Source organism: Muscardinus avellanarius (assembly GCF_963383645.1).
Source record: "Muscardinus avellanarius genome assembly, chromosome: 1".
NCBI lineage: Eukaryota > Metazoa > Chordata > Mammalia > Rodentia > Gliridae > Muscardinus > Muscardinus avellanarius.
Genome location: NC_137786.1, coordinates 27651565 through 27678139, shown reverse-complemented (window position 1 = coordinate 27678139; position 26575 = coordinate 27651565). Strand labels below are relative to the sequence as shown.

Here is a 26575-nt window from a genome sequence, read left to right as displayed (position 1 = left end):
TTAAGCAAATGTGTAACTTAGTTTTAAAAGGTGTCTTTGACTTCTGGGGTTGGGGGTGGCTCTTTTCCTCCCCAGTTTAATAGGCTAATTAGAATCACTACAGGCAGTTTGAGTGGTGAATACACTTTAAAAAAATTAGTTTGCTGGCACTATTGAATTTGCAATAAGTGGAGTCAGCATCAGAAATAGTTCAGTATTTCAAATAATGACATTTTATTTAGTACTCCAGAGTATGTTAAATGGCTCCCTTGAGCATTAAAGGCATCACTCCATTTTCCAGGACCTGCGAGAAGTCTGGCTCAATTATCCTCTCCACCCACTCCAAGTAAGTATGACCTTGCTGTCTGTAGCGAGCTTTATAACTCCGGCTATTCGTTTTGCTTTCCTTTGCTTACCCCCCTTCCCGCCTTTATCCTTTGAGTCCCTTCTGTGGCATTATAACTTGAAGCTGGGGTGTCTGAGTGGGAAATGTGAGGACAAATTAAAAAATGAGGCACGCTCTGCATTCGTGTGGTCTGGGAAGCACTCGTTCACCTTTCCTCGCAAGGCAGGAAGAGCTCTGTGTGGTTACAGGTGCCCACCACCCCACCGGTCGGTGCTATCCAAAGCATAATGCATTGACTCTTTTGTGTCCGCGTGTCTGCTATTGTATGGGAAATTATGTGGAAGCCAGTCTGGGAGTATGTAAAAAGTAGAACAAATACTAAATTAACATTGCTAAAGTGTAAACTCATTTGGAGCTTAGAAATTAAAGGGTTTGACTCAGATTGCATAAAATTTTCTGCAAATTAAAACTTAGTACCATATGATGGCTTTTTACTCAAGACATTTAAAAGATAGTGACACACTTTTCCTCAGCTGGTTTAAAAATTCTTTCTATTCCTTGCTCTTTTTTCTCTTAAATTTTGGGGTATATACATAATCTATACTCACCTAGAATATTTTTTAAATGAATATAAATAAATAGATCAATTACCAGTGGTTGAACCCTCATAAGAGGCTCTATAGTAATAAATGACATTAATTCATTTAAAATACATTTTAGCTGGACGTGGTGGTGCACACTTGTAATCCCAGTACTTAAGGCAGAATTGCAGGTTCGAGGACAGCCTCGGCAACTTAGTAAGACCCAATTTCAAAATAAAAAATAGAGATCAGGCTAGGGGTTTAGCTTAGAGGTAAACCACCCTGGTTTCAATCCCCAGTACCACACACTCAAAAATTTTTTTTATTAATTATATGAGATTGTACAGAGTTGTTAATTAAACTTTTCACATTTGCTCTCTGCCAGTTGTTAAAGCTCATTGTTATGTGTTGCGGCACCTGTCTAGTGGTATAGTAATCTCCAGTATGAGCTGAATTCAGTTCTAATGATTCTCATTTGCCTAAATAGTTTGGTCCCTAGAAGACACACAGTAGTCAAGTAACTAAAATACTGGGTCTCAAAGTGTTACCCAGACTAGCAGCATCTGCATCTCCTGGGAACTTACCAGAAAGAAAGATTCTTGGTCCTCATTCCAAACATACAAAATCAGTCACTCAGGGGGTAAAGCCCAGCCATCTGCCTTTGACAAGCCGTGCAAGCATCTCAAGAATGCTAAGGTTTGAGAACCACTGCTTTACCAGATATAAATATTCTCTACCAGCTGTTCTTCAGCTTGCGTCTTCCTTGGAGATTTAATCTAATACTTGGGATTTTGAACTATCTGTGTACAGTACTTGGCCTTGAAATATGATAGAAGATTGGAAAATATTTGAGCCTTCTTTAAATATTAGGTTTGTTTGCCTTTTTAAGAGATGAGAAAGAAGCTTCCATGTTTAATGGCATTTCAGAAATTTCTGCCCACGGGAGACAGAATTTTATAAAACACTGTCCTGGAATTGATAATTAGTCTTCCAAGTAAAATCTACTCATGATGCCTACTTATGTCTCTTTTTCTCCAGCTACAAGAGCCAAATACTGATCGACAACTTATTGAAACATCTCCAGTCCTACAGAAGCTCACTGAGTTTGAAGAGGCCATCGGAGTAATTTTTACTCACGTTCGGCTTCTGGCAAGGGCGTTCACATTGAGAACTGTGGGATTTAACCATCTGACCCTGTGAGTTAGAAGTTCTTGTGTAGTCCAGTGTGACCGTTTAGACGAAGCAGCCCCAAACCTTTCTGTATGCCTTTCAAAGGAATTGGGATTTCAAACATGTTTCCCAGAAAATCATTGTGAGACAGATGAGTAGCCAGACCTTGAGTAGTGTGGAGCAGAGGAATGCTTCAGTTCATTGTTATTGGTACCATTGTCATGATTACTTCCTGCATGAAACTTAAGAGAAGTGTGAAGGGAAGAAAAATTTTTTTCCATGCAAGGACGGATATTAAATATTTTTTACTTTGCAGACCATGTAGTCTGAGATCTGACCCTGCCATAGAGCATGAAAGCAGCCATAGATTATATATGAATGCGTGTGGCTGGGTCCTAGTCAACTTTATTCATAGAAACAAACTGATGAAATTGCGCCTCCGACCCCTGCTCTAGATGAATGATTTCATGATGAGCTAGTGAGATAATTAAGAAAATAAGCAAACCCTTACTTATTTTGGGATTTTTATGTACGTTTTGACTCTCTTATCCCAAATCATATATTCTCAACAATTTTCTATAAATGGTAAAGATAAGAGATTTTTATCATAATTTTTTTTTAGTGTTTTTCAACTGGATTTTAGGTTTGAATAATGGAATATATATTAAATTGATCGTGTGAAAAAAAATCTTGGGCCATTTTGCTTTGTTTTGTTTTAAAATTATTGCCTGTATTTTGTTTTTAATTCGTTACTCCTTGGTTTCTGAACAGGCAATATTTACCAGTGATTTACTGCGGAGACAGCACTCGCTTTACTCTTCTTTGAAGCTCAACCTAAACTAACAATTCCTTGAGGAGCATCAGGGAATTGTATTTAACGTTGTGCTTTAAAGCAAGATGAATACATTCCCTTTTAAAGTCATGCCTTTTTAAAATTTTTAATTTTTTTCTGAAATTCACAAGTGCTCATTGATTTTTTTTTTTACATTGATGTTTCTTTTTCCAGAGGTCACAATCAGAGGATGGAATTTCTAGGTGACTCTATAATGCAGCTGGTTGCCACTGAGTACTTATTTATTCATTTCCCAGATCATCATGAAGGACACTTAACAGTGAGTTGCGGGTCTTTCTTACTCCAGTAATCCTGCTGTGTAAGAGGGAGTGAAAATGAGAAGGCCAAGTATATATTTAAATAACTGATGACTTAGTTCTTTATGTCATGTGGCTTTGTTTATTTTTGTGCAAATTCTATATAAGAAAAATATGCCATGAAAATTTATTTTATGTTTCTTCATTTAATGATCACCTACGCTCTGTGTAAGACACTGAGTTTGATGTCAATGAGAATACAAAGACTAATCAACGTCAAGTTTATTCATAACGACTTTCAAAAACTATTGGAAGAAATTAAAATACAAACAAATAACTACAAATAGATTCTCTTTATATATATGTATGTATGTGTGTTTCTACATGTAAATATATGGTATAAAAGTATAAGTAGCTAAAACTAATGCAACGTTGAACATTTATTTTAAAAAATTACTTTCTTTTATTTATTTTTTTGGTGGTACTGGGGGTGGAACCCAGAGGAGGTGGACCCCTCCTGTCTCAGCCTCCCAAGCGCAGGGATTATAAGGGTGTGCCACCACTCCTGGCTAAAATGTTTTTTATGAAGAGGCATAGGTAAATTGTTGCATTGGTACAGTTTAGGAAAAGATTTCTTCTAGCCATGTAGTGCACAGAAGGCTTCATGGATATGATGATGTTGATCCTGCAAAGATGAGTACAGTTTGGCTACTGGGAATTAGTGGGAGGAATTTCTTTGCAGTGGCCTTCTATACACTGAAACTAGCCAAACCAGGGCATGAGCGAGAAAAGGACTGACAGAGAGGGAAATCAGAAAAGTGAGAGGCAGTGGACTCAGTTTGGTTAGACCATGGCAGAGTTGAAAAGGAGTTACAAAGTTTGATTTATTAATAAAGTGAAGTAGTCACCGTTCTTCTCACTGTTGTTTCATTTTATTAAACTTGATTCAACTTTTTATTGCTGTATACTGTTTTACTGTGTGAAGCCGATCAGTAATATACTCCAGAGGGTGAACAAAACACATCTAGAAGCCAGTCATGATGCTCTCTGAAGGTAAAAGGTGTAACCTTTGAGAAATCCTTTGAGAACTGGGCACTGAAAAGCACATATTTTATTGGACATAGAAAAATAGTGATTTACTGTAAGGTACTTTGCTGGTGCCCTCTTTATTACATTGAAGCAAATAATACATTTTTCATCCTTTGCATCACAACTTTTATGTGTGTTTGCTTTGAATGGAATTGGGTCTTATTTGTGTGATTGTAAACCCTATCACCCTATCTACCTTTCCTATATTCCAGCCCATTCGCAAGTCCTGTTGTGTGTGTGTGTGTGTGTGTGTGTGTGGTATTAGAGATTGGACTCAGGAGCATTCAGAATAGAATTTATTTATTCATTTATTTATCTATTTATTTATTTTACAATACTAGGGATGGAAACTAGGGCGTACTACCTACAAGCTACATCACCAGCCCTATTTTTTATTCTTTATGTTGAAACAGGGTCTTACTAAATTGCAGAGGGCCTCACTAAGTAGCTGTGCTGTCCTCAAACCCACAATCCTCCTGACTTAGCCTCCCAAGTACTGGGATTACAAGTGTGTGCCACCACCCCGGGCTCAGAATAGAATCTTATTTGTGGGACATAAATATTGGAATGAGGAAGAATATGGTTGTTTGGCTATGTTTAGATGTAATTTTTTGTGGCATTTCTAAACATTATTTCACTCAGTGAATATTTATTGGGTTTCTACAATGTATCTAGTGCTAAAGGGTCAGTAGTTCTCTTTCTTAATTGTAATTTATTTATGTTTTATTTTGTTTTGTTTTGGTCCTATGGATTGAACCAGAGGCATTCTACTCCCAAGCTACATCCATGGCCCAATTTCATTTCTTATTTGGAAACAGAATCTCATTAAGCTGCTGAGAGCCCCTCTCTAAATTGTGAAGGCTGATTTTGAACCTGTGATCCTCCTGTCTCAGCCTTCCAAGTACCGGAGTCACAAGCCTACACTACCATGCCCAGCTTATTATATTTAAATTAGCCATATGATTGATTATCACTTAAAGTTAACTGCTTTTAAAGCCGGGCGTGGTGGCGCACGCTTGTAATCCCCGCGCTTGGGAGGCTGAGACAGGAGGATCGCGCAGGTTCGAAGTCAGCCGCGCGCTGGCTTAGGAGACCCTGTTTCCAAATAAAAATGTAAAAATAGTTCTGGGAGTGTAGCCCGGAGGTAGACGGGCTTCCAGGAACCCCAGTACCACCAAAAAAAAAAAAAAAAAAAAAAAAAAAGTTAACTGCTTTTAGATAGAAAAGAAAGTGTTTTCTTCTTGAGGTCATGTGAAATTATTAAGAAAACAAAGAACTTATGAGGAATGGTCTTACTTAGAAAAACACTAGATTGTGTGTTCAGTAATTTATCCATTAGATAATAGACTTCATGGGTGTAGAGTATCTGGTTCATCTGAGAAACAGCCAAACCAAACCAAATAGCTTGCAGTGGTAATTCATTTCATTGCCACATAGAGGCCTCTTCAAAATGTGTGATTCAAATACAAACACCCTATCTTCCCCCAGGTATTCTTCCAGAAATACCAGTAAACTCTTGGATCTGAAGGAGATGAGAACTTATATATCAATAGTTTATTGCTTCCTCCCTGCTCCCAGCATATATGATTCTTTACTCCCCCTGCATTGAACACATAGTGAACCCAAAACTCCAAAAGGCAAGATTCCCACCCTTCCTAGAAAAGCTAAAACCAGGATTCTGGTAGAGGCTTCTGTTCTGTTTTTTTCCCAAAATTACTTCAATGCCAGAGTATCATTTCACCCAAGTGTTTATCAGCCATGCCCTCTTCAGTCAGAAAGCTTTTGATTAGCTTAGAATGATGGTAACATGAATAAATTATGATAGAATAGCTTTGTGCATTATTGTTGCAGAAAGCTTTGTTAGAAATTGACAGGTCCAGGCCGGGCGTGGTGGTGCACGCTTGTAATCCCTGTGCTTTGGGGAGGCTGAGACAGGAGGATCGCACAGGTTTGAAGCCAGCCTTAGCTATTTAGTGAGGCTCTCAGCAATTTAGTGAGGCCCTGTTTCCAAATAAAATATAAAATATGTCTGGGAGTATAGCCTGGAGGTAGAAAGCCCCTGGGTTCTACCCCAGGTACAACAACAACTACTAATAATAATAATAATAGTAATAATAATAATAATAATAATAATAATAATAATAAAGCTTTAAAAAAAGAAATCGACAGGTCCAGCAGATCAGCTAGTATGAGCAAGATGATCTGTCATTAATTCAATACATATTTTAAAGGATTTAACTTGATCAGGATTGATATGATTGTTTCCTCTTTCCAGAATTTCCATTGGCCTCTATCACACTGCACTTTCTAAGTTTCTTCTTCTTACCACTTTAACTTTGCAGATTCATCTTTTCTTTACAGCTAATAAATATCCCAGTATCTTAAGAAATCACTCCTTGGCCGTGTCTTCTTTCTAGAATCTCTCCAGTGCAGGGTTTTCTATATTTGTCAGCAGCTTCACCCTTTTGGCAGGAGAATTCCAGCTGACCTCCTCAGGCCCCTCAGTCTGTCCTGACCTCTGGCCCCAGCTGCCTCTTCAGCACCTTGCATGTCCAGGGCTCAGTTTCTCATCTTCTCTCACCAGTGTCATAATGAAATAGCGACATCACCTATCCAGTGTTGTGTCAGAAACCTAGGAATGTCTTCATTCCTTCCCTCTAGCCACCATCCCTTCATGCCATAATCCACCCCTTTCTCAAGTCCTGTCAGTGTTACTCTTTTTTTTTTTTTTTTCCAGTGCTAGGTATTGACCCAGGGGCATTTTACCTCTGAGCTACACCTCCAGCCCTATTTTATTTTTAATTTTGAAACAAGATCTCACCAAGTTGCTACGGTTGGCTTCCAACCTGCACTCCTTCCATTCTCAGCCTCCCAAGTACTAGGATCACAGGCTCATGCCTCTGACTCCTCTACTCCTGACAGCTCTACTCCTGACTCTGACAGCTCTACTCTTCCAGTGCCTCTTAAATGTATCTTCTCCTCCCCTTGTCTCCATCATCAACATCCTTTCCATCAACCTCCCTCACCTGGACCACTGCAGTAATTTCTGTATAGCTATCAACATGCTACAGGAATGCGATCCACAGAGAGACACAGTTGGAAGGAGTGATGGTTTTTAAATTACAAAGGGTAAGGAAAATCAAGGTTCTGCCAGCACAGAGCACAAGGCCGCACAGCATCTTCCTGTAGGAAGTGGCTCCCTGGGTCCACACGTTTCCCCCAGGACGTTGGCTACTATTTGAAGTGATTGCCTTCGGTGTCCTGTGGGCATTTTTATGCTCTGCTTGAGAGATGGACAGTCTCTCAAGCAGAACTCTCGCAGGAGGCCCAGGTCTCCGGCCTGTGGGAAGTCATTTTGTAGCTTCCTACGCTGGTCTTGTCTTCTTCTGGCCACTTGTGCCCCTGTCTAGTCCATTTCTCATGCTACAGCCAGAGGAGCCTTTCTCCCAGCCGCTCTCCTGGGAGAGTTCAGAGCTCATCCTCAGTCCACTTCGCTTGTTCCTCTCCATCTCCTCAACTGTTAAACATCGGGTTATCAGACCTCTCTTCTCCACTGACTTTTGCTCCATAAGTGATCTCATTCCGTCTGCCTTAGAGCTTCCTGATTTACGTCTTAAGCCTTTATTTCTCCCTCAAACTCCAGGCTCATATCTGTTGAATATAGGTGTACTTGACTGTCTTGATATATTCAAATCCTTAGTTGAATACGTTTTTTGTTTTGTTTTGTTTTATAGTCCTGGGGATTGAACCCAGAAATATTCTACCTCAATGCTACACCCTCAACAAGATTTTATTTCTTATTTGGAAACAGGTCTTACTAGGTTGCTGAGAGCCTCGCTCAATTGCTGAGGCTGGCTTTTTTTTATTTTTTTGGTGGTACTGGGGTTCCTGGAAATGCTTCTACATCCAGGCTACACTCCCAGACCTATTTTTATATTTTTATTTGGAAACAGGGTCTGCTAAGCCAGCGAGGCTGGCTTTGAACCTACACAATCCTCCTGTCTCCACTTCCCAAGCGCCGGGATTATCAGTGTGTGCCACCACGCCCGGCGCCAGGCTGGTTTTGAATCTGCAGTCATCCTGTATCAGCCTCCCAAGTACTGGGATTACAAGCATGTGCCACCACACCTGGCGTCTTAGTTGGACTTATAATAGGCACTTGAAGCCTAATGTGTTGAAAACAAAATGAATTTTGTAAACCAAACCTGCTTCTCTCCCAGTGTTCTCCATATAAGTAAGAGTCATTTCATCATTCCAGTTTCTCAGGCCAAAAACTCTCAGGAGTCATTCTTAACTCTTTTCTTTCATTTTACACCTCCAGCCATTAGCATATCCCACTGATTTTTACCTTCTAAGTTTATCCTGAACCTGACCGCTTCTTCCCTGCTGTTATCACCCTGATCTGAGTCACGGTTGTCTAGATTTCACCCATCCCCTTTCATCTGGTCCTTATTCCCTCCTCAGTCTATTTTCAGTATATCCAAAGGGAAGCCACATAACAACCCCCCTCTGCACGAAACCTCCCACACTCTGTTGTACGAAGGGTAAAGACAGTGCTGTTGTGGTCACCGTGTGTGGTGTGTGGCCTGGCTCCCTGCTGTCTCTGCCTTGTCTCCCGGACTCTTCACAGCAGCTCCGCAAGGCTCCCGGGGACACCGAGCAAGACCTTCCGTCACAGTCTGTGCATGCGCTTGTTCGTCTGGTCATCAGATCCTCCTGGTAATCCGTGTAGCCAAACCCCTCACCTTCTTCAGGTTTCTGTTCAAAGCCATCTCAGTGAGACCTTCTGTATCCCACCCTGCTTAAGGAGGCAGCCTCTTCTTGTGCCTGGCACCCCTCCCGCAACCTGGAACCACATCTTCACTTTACCCTTAGCACAAAGTATATTTTGTTTTTACCGTTCATTGTCTGTCTCCTCCCATCAGCGTGTGAACCCCCACGAAGGCGTAGGCTTTTGTTTTCTTCAGACCTTGGGGGATTCCTGGGATACAGTGCTTAGGAAATAGGGTTTGAATGAATGATCTTCAGATCCCAGCTAACACGCTTCAGTTGTTCTTCATTCAGACAGGCTAATGAATGAGCAGGGCCCACCTGCCTGGCCCTGTGTTCTGTGTTCTTCTCACTGTGGTACTCCTCTACCTGGACACCATTTTGCTTCAAGCCCTCGCCCTCCTCTTCCTGGCATCCCTTACTCTTATTTACATGTTCTGGGATGGCATATGGATGCAGGGAAAACTTCCCTAAACGACCTTCTGCCTACCTTGCATCAAAATTCTGAGTTCTTTCCCTTCCTGGCTCATGCTTCGTTTTGCATACACCTCTAGACTAGAAGTTCTGTGAGAGTAGCTTTTGTTCATGTCTGTATGCCCAGCAGTGCCCATCCTATGGCAAAGAAGTTAAAGAGAGTTTTGCAGGCAGTTAAGTTTCACTGAGAGGGAAGAGGAAGTGGACCTGCAGGGAAGTAGTATGTTGCTTTATACGTAAAGGAAGAGATTGAAAACTAACTTACAAATGTCTAAGCATTAAAATTAACTTAGAGCGTGTGTTGGATTACATATTACAGTTGCATTTGTAGTAGGATGGCAAATGATCATTATTGTGATTAAAGGGCACACAGCCACAGAGCCGCCCGGTGCAATGCAGCAGTTAGCTCTGGGCCATTCCCTTGGACACCTGCTTTACAAGGAGTAAGGACAGTTGAGCAAATGTAGTCACGATTTTCACATTTTGAATACCGATGAGGAAAAACCTACTGCTGTATAAGTCAGGTATTTTAAAAGGCCTATTCGAGAAGGAATGTTAAATTTACATAGTTGTTTTAGCATGACCAAGTTTGAATTGGTTATAGAAGCAAGGTGTTCTGTTTCATATGCTGATGGTATTTTTTTTTTTACGTAAGCCTACCCAGTAGGGTCGGGGGGATAGTGAGAGTGTCTCAAAGAAAGCATTTTCTGAGGCCAAAGTGCCTGTCTCTGAGACATCTACACATATTCAGCCGTAGGAGCATTCTCTGTGTCTTCCTTCTCTTAGCCTTTCCTCTGCTACCAAGCTAAGAGTTGCTACTCTCTGTGCAAGGCACTGTGGCCACTGTTGGCATGCGTTAGTAAGATGAACTTGTGAAAGTTTTCGTTGGATTTTAGAGGAATGATTTGGGATAATGAGAAAGAGCAAGGATTACAAATAAAAGGCTGAGAACCAGTGACTTAATCCTGCTTTGCTGCCTCCAGACAGCATTTCGTATAAATCGTCTGGACAGGGATCTTATCTAAAAGATCTCTTTGAGAAGATAGATTCCCCAGCCTCCTGCTTGAGGGTTTCTCCATCACTGACATAACTCGGCTTTTTGTATCTGACCTGCATTCTGCCTGCTAGCATATGTATGTCTTTTCTTTAATTATCATGGGAAATGGAGACCATCTGGCTACCATTGTTGGTATAATAGACCTGTGTGGCATATCACTGTCACCTTTAATAGTATATTCTGCTTTCAGCCCATGTTCTTATATTAAAGCCTTCAAAATAATAAATCAGTCTACTTACTTTACACTAGGTGGCCCTCTTTGGTAGCTCATGTCTTTCTGCCGTGGTTTCCTCTTTAGACTCAACAGTGAAGAGGGAAGTTAGAGGCAGAATGCCAACATGTATGTTTGATTTAAACCAATAAATCTTATTCTTATGGAGATTTAAGTTAAGTAATTATGAAAGTCTGATATGCCAAATTAATAAGACACCTCCTGCATTCTCAAAACCAGAATTTGAGATTTGGTTTGTTTAAATTGGTCCAACATTCTACCAGTAGTCAACAGTCCTTTTCTCAAGTTTATAGACAGCCCTAACTATAGCTGTCTTCATTGTTTCTAGCAATTTCAAGCTAAACTGTTAAGAGGGCACAAAGGAAAGAGCTAAAAGGGACAGATTAGCATTTGGTAAAATGGAGCACTTTGCGGAGGGCAGTACTGGAGATGGAACCCAGGGGCATTCTAACTCCAAGCCACACCCCCAGCCCTATTTTTATTCTTGATTTTGAAACAGGGTTTCACTAAGTTGCTGGGGGCCTCACTGAGTAGTCGGGGCTGAGTAGCCGCAAACCTGCAATCCTGCTTTCTCAGCCTTCCAAGTACTGGGATTACAAGCCTGTGCTACCATGCCTGGTTTAAAACGGAGCACTTTAAACACAACGAGGGAACATATATCCAGAACATTTTGCCCTGAAAACAAATACAGAGAAGTTCCTAGAACTTTTTAGAACTCTTTTCCCATTACTGAAGAGCAAGCAAATCTTGGATAATGGTGATGATGCTATTGTGCATGACAGTAGTAGCTAACATAGCAGGTGTGTTTATTGCAAGGTAGTCACTATAGTTAGTTTGCATATCCACTCAAATTCTTATAATCTGTGATATTTGTACCACTTTTTACAGATGAGGAAATTGAGTCCCACAGAGATTTAATATCATAGTCATTTCAGTAGGAAATGCTAGAGCCACAGTGTGAACTCAGTTGCTTTTTTACTATGAGTATCAAACACATGGCATTATTTATAGTCTGCTAACTATCACTTGGATACTTAATGTTCATTTTCTAGATATCTACTAAAAATAAAAACCAGGTATGTTCCCTTTGTAAAATAATTCATAGCATCAACATCTGTAGGCTTTCCATCCTTATGTATGGCCACACTAAGATCCGTCCACCACAGTCTTTCTGAAATAAACTACTTGACACTGCCCTCCTTGAGAATTTCTCATCTCCTCTAGGAGACGATAGACTTCTTTTTACCACTTGTCAGGCTCACCCGTGCCAGCTTTCCTCATTTGGCTATGATCTCTCCTCCAGTTCTAGCCAGTAGTCACCTTACGGTGTCTCAGCAGCTTGCTTTTGCCATAGAAGTATATTCTCTTTCTGGAAAACCTTTCCTACCATTCTCCCACTGACACTGCATTTTCAGTTCGGATTCTGCATGCATCAGGATATATCTATTGAGTTTTTCCAAAAGGCAAGTGTCTGAGTCACATCCCCAGGAGTTCTTGGGAGAGGCCTGGGCACCAGTTTTTCAGAAGCACCTTGTGATTCTAGTATGACAGCCAGGTGGACAAGCCCCTGAAATGCCTTTGCTCAGGAGTCGGCCTTCCTGAGGGAGGGGAACGAGAGACCTGCATGTGCCTGTGGTCTTTGTGGGCACCAAAGCCACCGCAGTGCATCACAGTAGCCAGTCTGAGTGTAGCTTACCTAAGAGTGTGTCCACTTCGGAAAGCAGCAATAGGATGTTGTTGATCCTGGTGGGTTCTTCACGTCTCAGCCCAGAGCCCAGTGCATAATCAGCCTCCACCACTGGTACCACCATAACCTCAAAAGGTTTTCTTCTTGCTAACCCCCCACCCACAGTCCTACTCTGGCAAATAGCAGATGCAATCTGAAGCAGAGTTCAGCAAAGGAAATAATGAAAATTGTCATTTAAAAAACCATTATTTGGACTTCCATGTTGTATACATTTTTCTATTTTATTTATTTAATATTTTTGGTGGTACTGGGGGTGGAACCCAGAGGCTTTCTACCTCCGGGCTATACTCCCAGACCTATTTTATATTTTATTTAGAAACAGGGTCTCACTGAGTTGCTGAGAGCCTCACTCAGTAGCTGAGGCTGGCTTCGAACCTGTGCGACCCTCCTGTCTCAGCTTCCCAAGCATGGGGATTACAAGCGAGCGCCACCACCACCACCACACCCGGTGACTTCCATGTTTAGATAAAGAGCAAGGTCTTACCTCTTTTCAGCTCATTTTCCAAATTTCAACTGACTACAAAAATCTGGAAGATTAATAGTGTCCTTCTCCTCCACTGACTCTTGGTTCAGGCTCTTGAGTTTTTTGGCAAGAACTTAGAGATCTCACTTTCTGCTAGCCGCCTGCAGCCTTGGGAGCTGCCAGTGCCTCTGTTTGCATCCTCGCCGCTCTCCTTCACGGTCAGACAGCACTGCTGTACAACAGTGAGCGAAGAGGCCTGGCCCTGGAGGTGGCAGCTGGCGGCTGCTTGCCTGCCGTGCATCATCGTTTGTGTATATTGGTGTGCACCGCTAGGGTTGTTGGTTCTGAGGCCTGATCACTCTTATACATGTCCACTCCCCAAAGCATCTATTCATAGAAGACCCACCTTTCTCAGCATGACTGTGTATCTGAAACAGCCCTTCTAATCCCCTGGGGCCACTACTTTGAGGCCCCCTTCCTGCTCCAGTCTGATATTGAAACCAAAAAGATATATACCTTCAGTTCACATTTTTTTGTAATTATAAGATAATTAGGCTGGTGATCTCCTTATTGATTGCGTCTTCTATTAATGTTATATGCTTGGACGTGTGTGTGTGTGTGTGTGTGTGTGTGTGTGTGTGTGTGTGTGCGCGCGCGCGCATATGTACATACATGCGTGTGTGTTGCTAAGGACTGAACCCAGGTGTGTTCTACCACTAAGCTACATTCCTAGCCCTCTACTTTGAATTTTAACACAAGAGTCTCACTAAGTTGCACCATCCTACTCAGCTTGGCTTGGCTTTTTAAATTTTGAGCTCCTTTGTAGATATTAATTTCAGTGAAATTATATTGAAGAAAAGATGGAGTTAAAGAGAAAATAGGAGAAGGACAGGAGCAGCGTCAGGCAAAGAATAAGTCTAAAACTCAATAGCAAGCGTGGCTTATGAAGATCAAGTTGTATTTCTGCTTCATGAATCATTGTCAGACAAATTAAGAACATATTGTTTCTTATTTATCTATTGTCAAGAATTCAATATCAAGCACTGAAAATAAATCTTGATTTTCATAAGCTCTGTTGACACTGGAGCCACAGAGCATAAAACTTGCATCTAATAAACAAAGTGTGCTGTGGAACAGTGGAGAGCATAATACCAGCATGATTCACAGCTGCTGCCGCCTCCTGGTTCTTGTCTTCAGGAAGGATTTTCAGCAGGAAACCAAGAATTCGTTCTGCCTGTTGTAAGAAAAGCCGAGTTTTAAGTGCATTATTCCTCCAAATCTTAGAGGTTAGGGATAATTATGTTCAATGTTTGTTCAGCAAATTCCCATCTTGGTGTCTCCCCACTTCTCCTTAGCCTCCTTCTTTTCCTTCTAGCCAGGTTGTTTCTTGGACACCTCTATGATGGAGTGGTTGCATAATCTTCATGCAGTATCTAATTACTACTTGGGTAGTTCATGGAGGATGCTTAGCTGTCTGGAATTTCCAGTAGATATTTTTGTTTTGAATTCTTGAAATTTAAATATGAAAATGTTATTTTAATTTAAAGATAAAGGATCTTAATATGAGAAACTGAGATTCAGGATAGATAGCATAAATCTTTAAAATAATAATAAAAGTAAAATTGTACATAAATATGTAGTACTTACTCAAAACATTTCTCTAAATCCTAAATTAAATATCTAAATGTCAAATCTAAAATCAAAATCACAAATATCAAAATTATCAAAATTAGGACCAATGTCATGAAACTTGATGCTTATTTTTAAATGTTTAAAGCTTATTTTATTTTATTTTATTTATTTTTGTGGTACTGGGGGTGAAACCCAAAGGCTTTCTACCTCCGGGCTATACTCCCAGACCTTTTTTATATTTTATTTGGAAACGGGGTCTCACTAAGTTGCTGAGAGCCTCACTAAGTAGCTGAGGCTGGCTTCAAACCTGTGCGATCCTCCTGTCTCGGCCTCCCAAGCGCGGGGATTACAAGCGTGCGCCACCACGCCCGGCTTAAAGCTTATTTTAAACATATAGTGACAGGAAGCAGGCTTACAGGTGGTGTCTGGGAAGGATCACTTGCATTGGGGTACAAGGAATTTGGAGGTTTTCAAAATTCATCTAACTACACTCAAAATGAGTGCATTTTAGTGAATATATACTTCAGTAAAATTGATTTTTAAAGTTTTTAATCCTTCCACATTTAGTAGTGTTAAACTTAATGGATGCGATGACCTTTTATCATATTACAGCATACCCCGTACCCTGGCCCAGTGCTACTGAACAAGTAAATGAGTTATTTATTTGTTTATTTATTTATTTATTTTTGCGGCTCTGGGGATGGAACCCAGGTGCATTTGACCTCTAAGCTACACCCCCTGCCCTATTTTTTATTCTTTATTTTGAAATAGGGTCTCACTGAGTTGCAGAGGGCCTCACTAAGTAGTAGCTGAAGCCGTCCGCCAACTGCGATCCTCCGGTCTCAGCCTCCCGAATGCTGGGATTACAAGCGTGCGGTACCACGCCCAGCTATGAGTTATTTAAATGTCAGGTAAATCCAGGTAGCAGTGCAGAATAAGCTATTAAAGAGAAGCTAGAAATACATAGAGTATGTCACTGTCGTCTGAGGGAAGCTGTTGAGGACTCAGGCCTTCACGTACCTGGGTGTCCTGTCATGACATACTCTCAGGCTGTTGGCTCCAACACAGGAGTGAGCGAGAGACCAAAAGCACAGTGGTTTCTTATGCACCCCGATTCCTTTTGGCCAGTTGCTGCGAAGCTCTTTGGTGAACAACAGAACTCAAGCCAAGGTGGCCGAGGAGCTGGGCATGCAGGAGTATGCCATAACTAACGACAAAACCAAGAGACCGGTGGCCCTGAGGACCAAGACCTTGGCCGATCTTTTGGAATGTGAGTCTACGTTGTACAGCTTTTCTCTCGACCTACAGGTTAAAAGTCTAAATGACATTGACCAGTATTTGTCCTTCTTGTTGTTGTTATTTTCTGGCTAAAGAACTTAATATTATCTTTTATTTTATGTTTATACTTTTCACCAAAGCTTATTTGAAGGAGAATAACTTGGAATTGACATTTGAATAATACATTTTACATTCAATCAGCCACGCCAGCGCAGCCCTCTGTGCTAACACTAAGCCATCATATTCCTTTGTGTGAAACAGTAACAGATTGTGAAGATTGGTCATTGTGAACCATAGCGGTTTTGCCACCCAGCAGGGCAAAACAGACATAAAAGAAGGAAGAGTAATTTATTCACTAAATACACAAATTATCATCTATTGTTTTGAAGTAGCTCAAAGCTCTATGGACTGATGTCATTTTTTGCAGTTTCTGGTATGGTGTGGTCGCATTATAAATAATTCCATTATAGCCGACTAAAGGATTATGCACAAAATTTTATTGTTTCTGCTATTACTTCAAAGGAAGTAGATCATTTACTGGGCCTTAGAAATTTTCTTTTTTATGTTATAGTATTTTTGACAATTGTAATTATATGCAAATATTAGAGCCTGTACAAAAGCAACTCATTTACAAAGTGAAGACAATCTAAGGAACTTCTTTGCAACTAAAGAAAAGTAATTGAAAGATTAAGATTATATGAAAATGTAGTTGAGAAATCAATGTTACTTGGCATTATTTTTTAGCTCAATGAAAGCTATTTTTATTCCTCCTTTTACAAGTGCACTGTTTGGCCAGGTTTGGTGGCACAAACCTGTAATCCTAGTACTTGGGAGGCTGAGACAGGCAGGATAACAGGCTCAAGGCAAGTCTTAGCAAGGCCCTTGGCAACTTAGAGACCATGTTTCAAAATAAAAAGTAAAATAAAATAGGGCTGAGGGTGTAGCTCAGAGGTAGAACCTCTCTAGGTTCAATCCTCGATGCCACAAAAATTTTAAAAATGTGTCATTTGTTTACTTGGCTAAAGGTCCTTTGAAATCACCTTTGGGGGTCAGACCATTTATTAATGCAAAGTTGTATAGATTGTTATGTTCTCATTAAGCCCAGAATTAAGTTTTTCTTGGTTTGGGCAGATCATACCTTTAAATTGTCCAGTTTATTTTTCTGTTCATGAAATCTGACATAGGACCCATACACATGGGTGATCTCAAGACTGGTGTTGAGAGTGGCAGGGCCCAAGGATGTGCTTAATTCTGGTTTCCTATATGATCTGCAAGTTCCATTTTGATTTGTTTGATATTAACATGGTTGTGTTCCCAGATACTATTCTTTTCCTGCTATATATATAGCAACATTTTGTATATTTTCTAAACTAACTATTCATTTAGCCTTTAGCTAAGTAAAATTTGGCTTTTGTACTCTATGATTTTGCATCTTAATCACACATCTATGTTGCTGCTTCTAATATTAGTGATAAAGAGTAGAGTTTTGTTTGTAGAAAGATGAAATGATTATGCTAAAATAAAGAGGGCCTGAAAGTTGAAAACCTTTGTAACAATGTTGCTTAAAAGTCTAAGGCTCTAACTCCTTTTGTCAAATGCCAGTGAACTTTGATTTATTTTTAAATGTTTTTTTTTCTAGCATTTATTGCAGCACTGTACATTGATAAGGACTTGGAATATGTCCATACTTTCATGAATGTCTGTTTCTTTCCACGATTAAAAGTAAGCTCCTATGAAGTTTAAATTAGTGGTATGCTTTGTTTCTGGTGATTCGATAACTCATTACTAAATGCTTTTTGGGGACTTACCACAGGAGTTCATTTTGAATCAGGATTGGAATGACCCCAAATCCCAGCTGCAGCAGTGTTGCTTGACACTTAGGACAGAAGGAAAAGAGCCAGACATTCCCCTGTATAAGTAAGTACTTGCTGCCTGCAGGCTGTTGAGCCCAGCGTGCCTAGAATTGATCTTCCATGTGCTTTGAGGAAAAACCGATGGGCAGTCATGACAGAAGCCCAGGATTGAATATGGAGGGATATGCACTAAGCGATGTGTGCATGTATGTTTGTGTCACTTTGAATCTCACTGTGATATATAATTATATTGTGCAATAAAAGGATAAAAAAGAAAAGAGCCCAGGACTGAGACTTCCTGGCTGTCAGAGTGACACTGGGCCCAACACAGAAGCACTTTTTTTTTCCTGTGGTGCTAGAGATTGAACCCAACGGTGTTCTACTCAAAACAGGGTTTTGCTAAGTGGCTAGGAGCCTCGCTAAGTTGCTGAGGCTGACTTTGAACCTGGGATCCTCCTGTCTCAGTCTCCCAAGTACTGGAATTACCGGCATGCACCATCGCGCCTAACTGCAGACACTGTTTGGGCCTCTTGGGCTTGACTATAAGTTAGGGGCACCTTTCAGTCATCTCTGTGCCTTCTCCCATCTCTCAAATTTTCTGTGAACTACTGCCTAGCAAGAAGACATCTAAGATTATGAGATTAAGATAAAAAATCAGATTAAATAGTTATTAGGTACCTTTTTTATATTTATCTTATTTTTATAAGCTTTACTAGGCAGTAAATCTACATTAGACAATCATAAGAATTTGTGTCCAAAACTGTCTTGTACTTATGAGTATCTTTACTCTTTGAGTGGTAACCAAAAGCCATTGAAAAGGAATGTAGGTAAGTAGTGGTCACTACACCATATAACACTGGTTTTGATGAAAAAAGTTTGACTCTGAAGTCAAGTAATTATCTTATGACATTCATATATTGATTCAAAGGGTAGTTTAAAGAGGAATTGCAAAGTGAAAGGATTGTTGAACTAGATGGGCTAGATCCCAAAGTATTCTCAATATGTGATTTTAGGGCTGTTAAAAAATATATTTTCATTGCTGTTTTGCCCCATCCGTATGCAAGCACATGGTTGCAAGCACACGTCTGTGCATGTGTGTTCCACATAGAATGAAAGCCCTTCTTTGGACTTTTCAGGCTTTAAAATACTCAAGGAAAAACACGGAATGGCAGTTGGGAATTCAAATTCTTTTTCATGTTTTTATTTAATACTCATAACGGTTTGTAGACTTTTTTGCTAAAAGCAAAACTGAGGCCAGGAGAAGGTTGAGTCACCCACAGCAAGCTACTCTGGATTGTGCCAAGAAGCTGTCACTGTGAAACGTTTCTTTTATTTTTTTGGTGGGGGGAGTTCAAATGTTTAGAAGTAGCACTTTAATATGTGCCTAATAAGCATAATGAATATCTTTTTTGGGGGGGGGTGGTACTGGGGTTCCTGGAAGCCCTTCTACATCCAGGCTACACTCCCAGACCTGTTTTATATTTTTGAAACAGGGTCCCTTACGCCAGCGCGGCTGGCTTCAACCCTGCGCGATCCTCCTGTCTCCACCTCCCAAGCGCGGGGATTATAAGCTGCGCCACCACGCCCGGCCTAAGCATAATGAATATCTAAACTGCATCATATTGAAAGTCTCAGAGTATTTCCTATCAAAGTGATAATTAAGGTTCAATAGACAATAAGGATGATGAACTTCTCATAGCACGGGCATGATTACTACCTTAGAGTACTTAGTTACTAGTGCTACCTTAGAGAAGCCACCATGCACGTTCATTCTTTGAAGTTTATGAACAAAGGAAATTACTGTACTTCCCTTTCATAAATCCCCCACATGAAAGTACACCATGACTTTGTTCTTTATCAAGATGATGGGGTTGTTTTACATAGTTTTTTCACGACTACTGTGTTTACTCCATTATCTTTGTTGGCTGCTTTTAATTTCCCTTTTCCATGAAGTTATCAGTTTTACTGCATTTCAAATCTGCTCCACATCATTAAAATTCAGAGTACCTACAGCTTTGTTTTTTGGTGATTGTGTTGTATACTTGGCATTATAATGTACCTTTAAAATGATCCCAGATGTTTCCAAAATTAATTATATTTTCTGATCTTCTTGCTAAAATATTAGACATTAGAAAGAATTCATAAAGGATGTGAAACCACTCAGACATGACTTGAGGTGTGTTACCCAAATATTTACTGCCTTTAGCTCTGCTTACTGAAAATGAGCAGAGTGAAGCTGTTGACTTCACAGTTGAAGTTTGATGATTTTATGATACATGGGTTATGCACTCTTAGAAATTATTTAAAAGTATAAATGTTCACTGTGAGACTTTAGAGGCTATATTACTTTGGAAAAATATAGAAAAATATAGAAAAATATAAAAATGTAGTGCAGAATTTAAAATGTTTTCTATGTATTTGTCAAGGTAGTCTATCAAAAACTTATCTCTCTTCCTTTTCCACCATTTTCATGTATCTTTGTTATTTTTACTTTCCTCTATCTACGCAGTAAGTATGTGTTAGAGTTATGTTATCTCAGAAATAAATAACACTTCTTTATAATTAATATTCTTTTCTTTCCCTTCAGAACTTTGCAGACGGTGGGGCCATCACATGCTAGAACCTATACCGTGGCTGTTTATTTCAAGGGAGAACGAATCGGCTGTGGGAAAGGACCAAGGTATGAGAAGAAAATAGTTATAATTTCATTGAATGACTACCTGTGTACAGGAAGTCCCTACTGGTATTTCCAAACCCTGCAGTCTGTCTTTGCTAATTTAGTGTGTAGCGTATTTGAGGGTTAAAGCAGAGTGGATTCCAAGGACTCTTGTTGCCACCAGCCACCCCTAAACTTGATAATCAGACTTGGACAGGGGAATGCCTTTTCATAAGGGGCTTTGGCTACACAGAGGAGATCCCATTAGCTGGAGCACAGGTTATATCTGTCCAGTTTAGTATCAGCACGGCAGTGCACGCTAGACAAGGGAAATTTGTCATGTTGTGCATGACATAGCCGCTAGACCTTTGATTTCCTGTCACGGCTCACTTGAGCTTGGTGGAAGTGTTCACATCTTTAGGTAAAAGAATTATGTACATTATCACCTTTCTTTGAACCCTCCAGTCTGTGTCTTGCCTATCTCTATATATTTTATTCATTTCCTCTTCAAATTTTACACTGAGGGTATTCAAACTTAAGTAAGAAATACTTCAGACTTAATATAAATGGAAGATATTTATAGAAATACTAAAAGTGTAGAAAGAATATCTTAAACAGGCTTTGTGCAAAGAAAAGGCATTTTTGCGTGGTCTTGTGTATATTTCTCTCTCTGCAATTCAGTATGTGACAGCAGAAGTAATCAGATGAAATTTTATGCACTAAACGTAAAATCAGCCTTAATAATTTATGGCCATAACTTGTATTTTTTAAAAAATTTTAATTAAAACCTACCTCACCTTTATTTTATTTAATAGTATTCAGCAAGCAGAAATGGGAGCAGCAATGGATGCACTTGAAAAATGTAAGCCTATCTCTTTTTCTATAATTATATGTTCATAATGTAATGAGTGTTTTATGGAAAGAAAATGAGGAAGCAGAAAAATGGTAAGTACTGATAAAATGTGATCTTGTTTTCTTCATAATTATTCTCCATACAGAGAGTGCAGTAGAATGTGAGATATGTATGAAATGGGCTTATAATTAAAAAAGAAAAGTATTCCTGAGTGCGTTTTGAGCAACATTTTTCTCTTTTGGATAGATTTCTACTCTCGTCCAGGTAGCTGTGTGAACAGGCTACGTTGTTTCCATCCACATATTTCTCTGTACTTCTAAAATCTGACACAGGCATGGACATGAGAAGATTTTTTATTTTCCGTTTTGGCCACTGTTTCATCAAAATGGGATGTGTGCATACTCCTGTATATACTTCCATATTAACTTATCTCATCTAATAGGATATATTGTTTTAGCTTAATAGTATATCATGGGCAGCCTTGCAAGTCAGGGAATGAATCCGATCCCATCCTCTCCCTCCCTCCCTCCATCCTTACTTCTTTCTTCTTTTGGTGGTCCTAGGGATTGAATGCAAGGGCTTTCTACTTCTGAGCTACACCCCCAACCCTATATTTTAATCTTTATTTTGAAACAGAATCTCACTAAGTAGCTGAGGCTGGCCATGAACCTGTGATCCTCCTGTCTCAGCCTCCCAAGTACTAAGATTACAAGCGTGTGCCACCACACCCAACTTCCCTAGTCCTAATTTATTTATTTATGTATGTATGTATGTATTTATTTATTTATTTATTGAGGGTCTGGGGATGGAACCCAGGGTCATTCAATTTCCAAGCTATACCCCCTGCCCTATTTTTTTCTTTATTTTGAAACAGCGTTTCACTTAATTGCAGAGGGCCTCAGTAAGTAGCTGAGGCTGTCTGCAAACCAGGATCCTCCAGTCTCAGCCTCCCGAATGCTGGGATTACAAGCATATGCCACCATGCCCGCCTTTTTTTTTTTTTTTTTAAACAGTGTCTCACTAAATTACTGAGGCTGGCTTTGAACTCGTGATCCTCCTGTCTCAGCTTCTCAAATACTAGGATTACAAGTGTGAGCCACCATACTCGGTTCAATCCATTCTTTAGTGATTGAACCACATACTATTTCCTACTATAGATGTGCTATATTTTGTTCAGCTTTCTTATAGTCATTTCACAGTGTGTGTGTGTGTGTGTGTGTGTGTGTGTGTGTGTGTTTGTGTCTTATCACTGTCAACAACAGATGTCTATTTGCTTGGTGCTTTTAGTTTTGTAGGGTAGATTCTCAAGAGTGGATGTCCTGGGTCAAAGAAACTTCACTTTTATAATTGATCGTATAAGGGACTTCATTGGCTTTTGTAAGCTGAAGGTGTAATTGCAAGGCATTTTTCTTCAGGCATATTGTGCCACACAGTAGACTCTGTGGGCACCACATGGCAACGCAGTTTTATTATGCTTAAGTGCCCGGCTCAGAGGCGGGAAGGAGCAGAGTGTGGGAGCTGAAATTGAAGAGGCTCAGGATTCTCAGCCATGGGAGGGGTTCCAGGAAATGGGAGAGCCCCAAGCTAGGTGCAAGGCAGTAGACAATGACTTCTGTTTGGGGTTGGGTAGGTTAGTTAGTGGGGGTAGAAGACCATGCCGCCAGCATCCAATGTTTATGGACTCTTCACTAAGAATTTTACATTGACTTCATTGGGAACTTCTTCACCCATAGTATATAAATTCACAATCACATATTGAAATAAAAGTGAGATTCCATTTTCCAGTTATACAATTGTTAAAGGTTATCCTTGGAGGGCTCTTTGTCTCCAACTATAAAACAATATTAGAGAAATCATCCAGTCTGAGACAGACTTCCACTGGGAGGAATGAATTGTTAAACTGCTGAAAAGCAGTATGTCAGGTCCTTAAAGAAGCTCATACCCTTTGAATCAGATTTCATTTCTAAGAATCCAATCTTTGGAATTATGAAATAAAGTTCAAATACCATGATAATCACAAGTTGACCTATAATAGAAAAATGTCAAACTGTATGTTTTACAATAAGAAAATGTTTAATAAATTATGGTATATCCTAGGAGGTAGCAAACATTTTCTGTAAAGAGCCAAAAATAAATATTTTAGGTTTCACGGGCCATACAGTCTCTGAAACATTTACTCAATGCTACCATTGTAGCCTATAAGCATAGGTAGTATGCAGACTAACAGGTATATTTGTATTCCAATAAAACTTCATTTATAAAAACAAGTAAAGGGCTATATGTGGCCAGTTGGCAATAGTTTACCAACCCTGCTTGTACCCAAATACTGTAATATTTTATAGCCATTAAAATGTTTTTGAAGAGTAATAATATGGGAAAATACTTATACTGTAGTAAGTAGGAAAAAAAATTCCATAGCCGGGCGTGGAGGTGCACGCTTGTAATCCCCGTACTTGGGAGGCTGAGACAGGAGGATCGCACAGGTTTAAAGCCTCAGCTACTGAGTGAGGCTCTCAAGCAACTTAGTGAAACCCTGTTTCCAAATAAAATATAAAATAGGTCTGGGAGCATAGCCCGGAGGTAGAAAGCCTCTGGGTTCCACCCCCAGTACCACCAAAAAAAAAAAAAGAAAGAAAGAAAGAAAGAAAAAGAAAAAAAAATTCCATAAATTCAAACCTATAGTCTCCCAATGTAAGGGTAGATGATGGAATGATTTTAAATGTTCATATATGTCTATAATATACACATTTATGTTGTGCCATGTGTGTGTGTGTGTGTGTGTGTGTGTGTGTGTGTGTGTATAAAGTATAACTTTACTTATTAGGATAAAGTCAGTTTTTCAATGGTTAGATATAGTAGAATTTTAAAAAATGCAAATTCAGTGTTACAATAGACTTGGTTCATTTCATAGGAACTTGATTTATGGCTGACTTCTTGGGATTTATTTATGAAAGTACTTTTTTTTTTCTTTTTGGTGGTACTGGGGATGAAACCCTTCTACCTCCAGGCTACACTCTCAGACCTATTTTATATTTTATTTGGAAACAGGGTCTCTTAAGCCAGCACGGCTGGCTTCGAACCTGCGCGATCCTCCTGTCTTTGCCTCCCAAGCGCGGGGATTACAAGCGTGCGCCACCACGCCCGGCTTATTACTGTTTTATTTATAAAACATAGATGAGATATTTCTTGTCTGTTTTAAAAATCACTGTTCCCAACACACGAAGTCTTTGCTGATTCCCTGCCTGCCTTTCAGGTGTTTTCCTGCCTTCCTACCCCTTTCCTAACCGGGAATGAGGGTGGACCACCGTGTAAGAAGGGAGAAGAGGCCAGGCATGGTGGCATATGCATGTAGTCCCAGTACCTGGGAGGCTGAGACAGGAGGATCGCAGGTTCAAGGCCAGCCTTACTTAGTGTACTCCTCCACAACTTAGTGAGACCCTGTTTCAAAATAAAAAATGGGAAAAAAATAAAAAGGTAGAAGAAATAATTTAGGAGAATGTCATATATAGGTAGACTCAATTTCATTAGGCTTCACTCTTAAGCTAAGGAGAGAAACTTTCTTTCCGACATGCCATCTTCTCCCTCTGCCCTGTTTCTCCACGTGTGCGGCTGGAAGTGGCGCCCCTTCTCTACACATTCTGGCCAGGCGGGCAACACCACTTTCCTGTTACCAGATGCTGCATGGTTTCTTCATGATGTTTGTCATTTATATATGTGCCTGTTGACTGAGTATGTAAAATGGTTATTCCTTAATCTATGCCTGATTTCTTATTTCATTGCTACAGGAAAGTTATGCCACCATGTGACAAGAGGATTGTAAAATTTCTAAATCTTAGATTTTCATGGTGTCAGTGCTCTTGCACAGAGTCAGATATCTAAACTAAATGTAGCATAAGCCATCGAGCGATGCTTTTTCCTTTAATCAAACCGAAGTGCTGTACTTGAGTTACTTTTTCAGGTAGAGCTTTAGGCCTCTCATGGCAGTCTTTGAAAATAGAATTAATTGTTAGACCGAATGACTTAGAATGTGGCCGCCTTTTGTCTAGCTGATAATCTTTATGCTCTGAAACATTGATATTCATAAATAAGGGTGTGGTACTGTCATTATTTGCTTGAAGCTTTTCAAAAATAGGCAACTCCATCGTACAGTATCCTTTCATCTCTCCCAAAAGTCACTTGTTGCTAGAGGAGTGATGTTAAAGCATCTGGTTGGGGAAAATTCCCAAACCACACTTCTGAGTTTCACATTTCTTTCCGTTTTGATTCCTTTTATACTCAAGTATCCCATCAGATACTGGAATCTAGAATTGGGGGTGCTGATAGAGACTTCAAATAGCAAAAGGAAAGAAGATGAACGGTTGTTATATTTTTCTCTTACCTTACAGAACACAACTGTACATAGATGATGTATGTTTGTGTGTGCATTTGTTTAGTTTTGTATCCATTTTTGCACTTGTGACTATCCTTTATTAAGTATAAAATATGTCTCCTGTGTCAGATAACTTCCCCCAGATGGCCCATCAGAAGCGGTTCATTGAACGGAAATACAGACAAGAGTTAAAAGAAATGAGGTGGGAAAGAGAGCACCAAGAGAGAGAGCCAGATGAGGCTGAAGACATAAAGAAGTAAGGCGGACCGGAGGTGGCGGAGTGTTTACTTGCTTAACAACTGTGACTGCTGCCCATTGAGACCCAGCCTAGTTTCCCTTCAGACAATGAATGAAGTGTACCCATCGAAATAAAACAGAGTCAAACCGCTATTGTTGTCTTACTGATCTGATATTCTCTTTTTAGCTGGAAGGTCTTTCTTACAAAGTATTTGCTGCTTCTTTTTCATGGAAGACTTCACTTTGGTGGATGTGCATTATTCCCTTTTATTTTGTTCTTTAAACAATAAAATTCTAAAAAGCATATTCCATGTGGAATACATCCTGTTTTTCTATCTCTGTCTTAGATTGTGACCTCAGATTTTCTGCTGACAAGCGACAGATTCACTTTACCAGACATTTTGACTACACTATAGTAGTAGCGATTTATCTCTGGATTATTAACTGAAATTTTTAGCTTGTATCTGTACATTTCAGGTTCTCAGCTGTAAATATTGAACTTACCCCACTTCAAGAGTGAGACCTTTACGGAAGGAATCCATTTGACATTTAACGGGCTAGTAGAGGGGTGGGGGTGCTGGTATTTGAGTCACGGGTATGCTTTGAATCTCTAGAATTTAGGAGAAATCATGATTCTCACCCTGGGGTCAGAAATCTCTTTGATAAGTGAGACTTCAGGGACATCTCAGAACTTCCTGAA

At 39.9% G+C, this 26575-nt stretch overlaps 1 protein-coding gene across 1 annotated transcript in view; it reads left to right on the top strand.

Annotated features, from left to right (window-relative positions):
* DROSHA (drosha ribonuclease III) overlaps positions 1-25898 on the top strand; it is a gene marked incomplete at both ends in the record, with an annotated part of 135869 nt that extends 109971 nt beyond the window's left edge. Inside the window, 9 exons of the mRNA XM_080692383.1 lie at positions 281-325; positions 1945-2102; positions 3083-3188; positions 15758-15899; positions 17547-17629; positions 17721-17824; positions 20348-20440; positions 21232-21278; positions 25768-25898. Of these exons, the coding sequence (XP_080548509.1) occupies positions 281-325; positions 1945-2102; positions 3083-3188; positions 15758-15899; positions 17547-17629; positions 17721-17824; positions 20348-20440; positions 21232-21278; positions 25768-25898 (909 nt within the window). The remainder of the gene's footprint in view (positions 1-280; positions 326-1944; positions 2103-3082; positions 3189-15757; positions 15900-17546; positions 17630-17720; positions 17825-20347; positions 20441-21231; positions 21279-25767) is intronic.
* Positions 25899-26575: the final 677 nt, after the last annotated feature.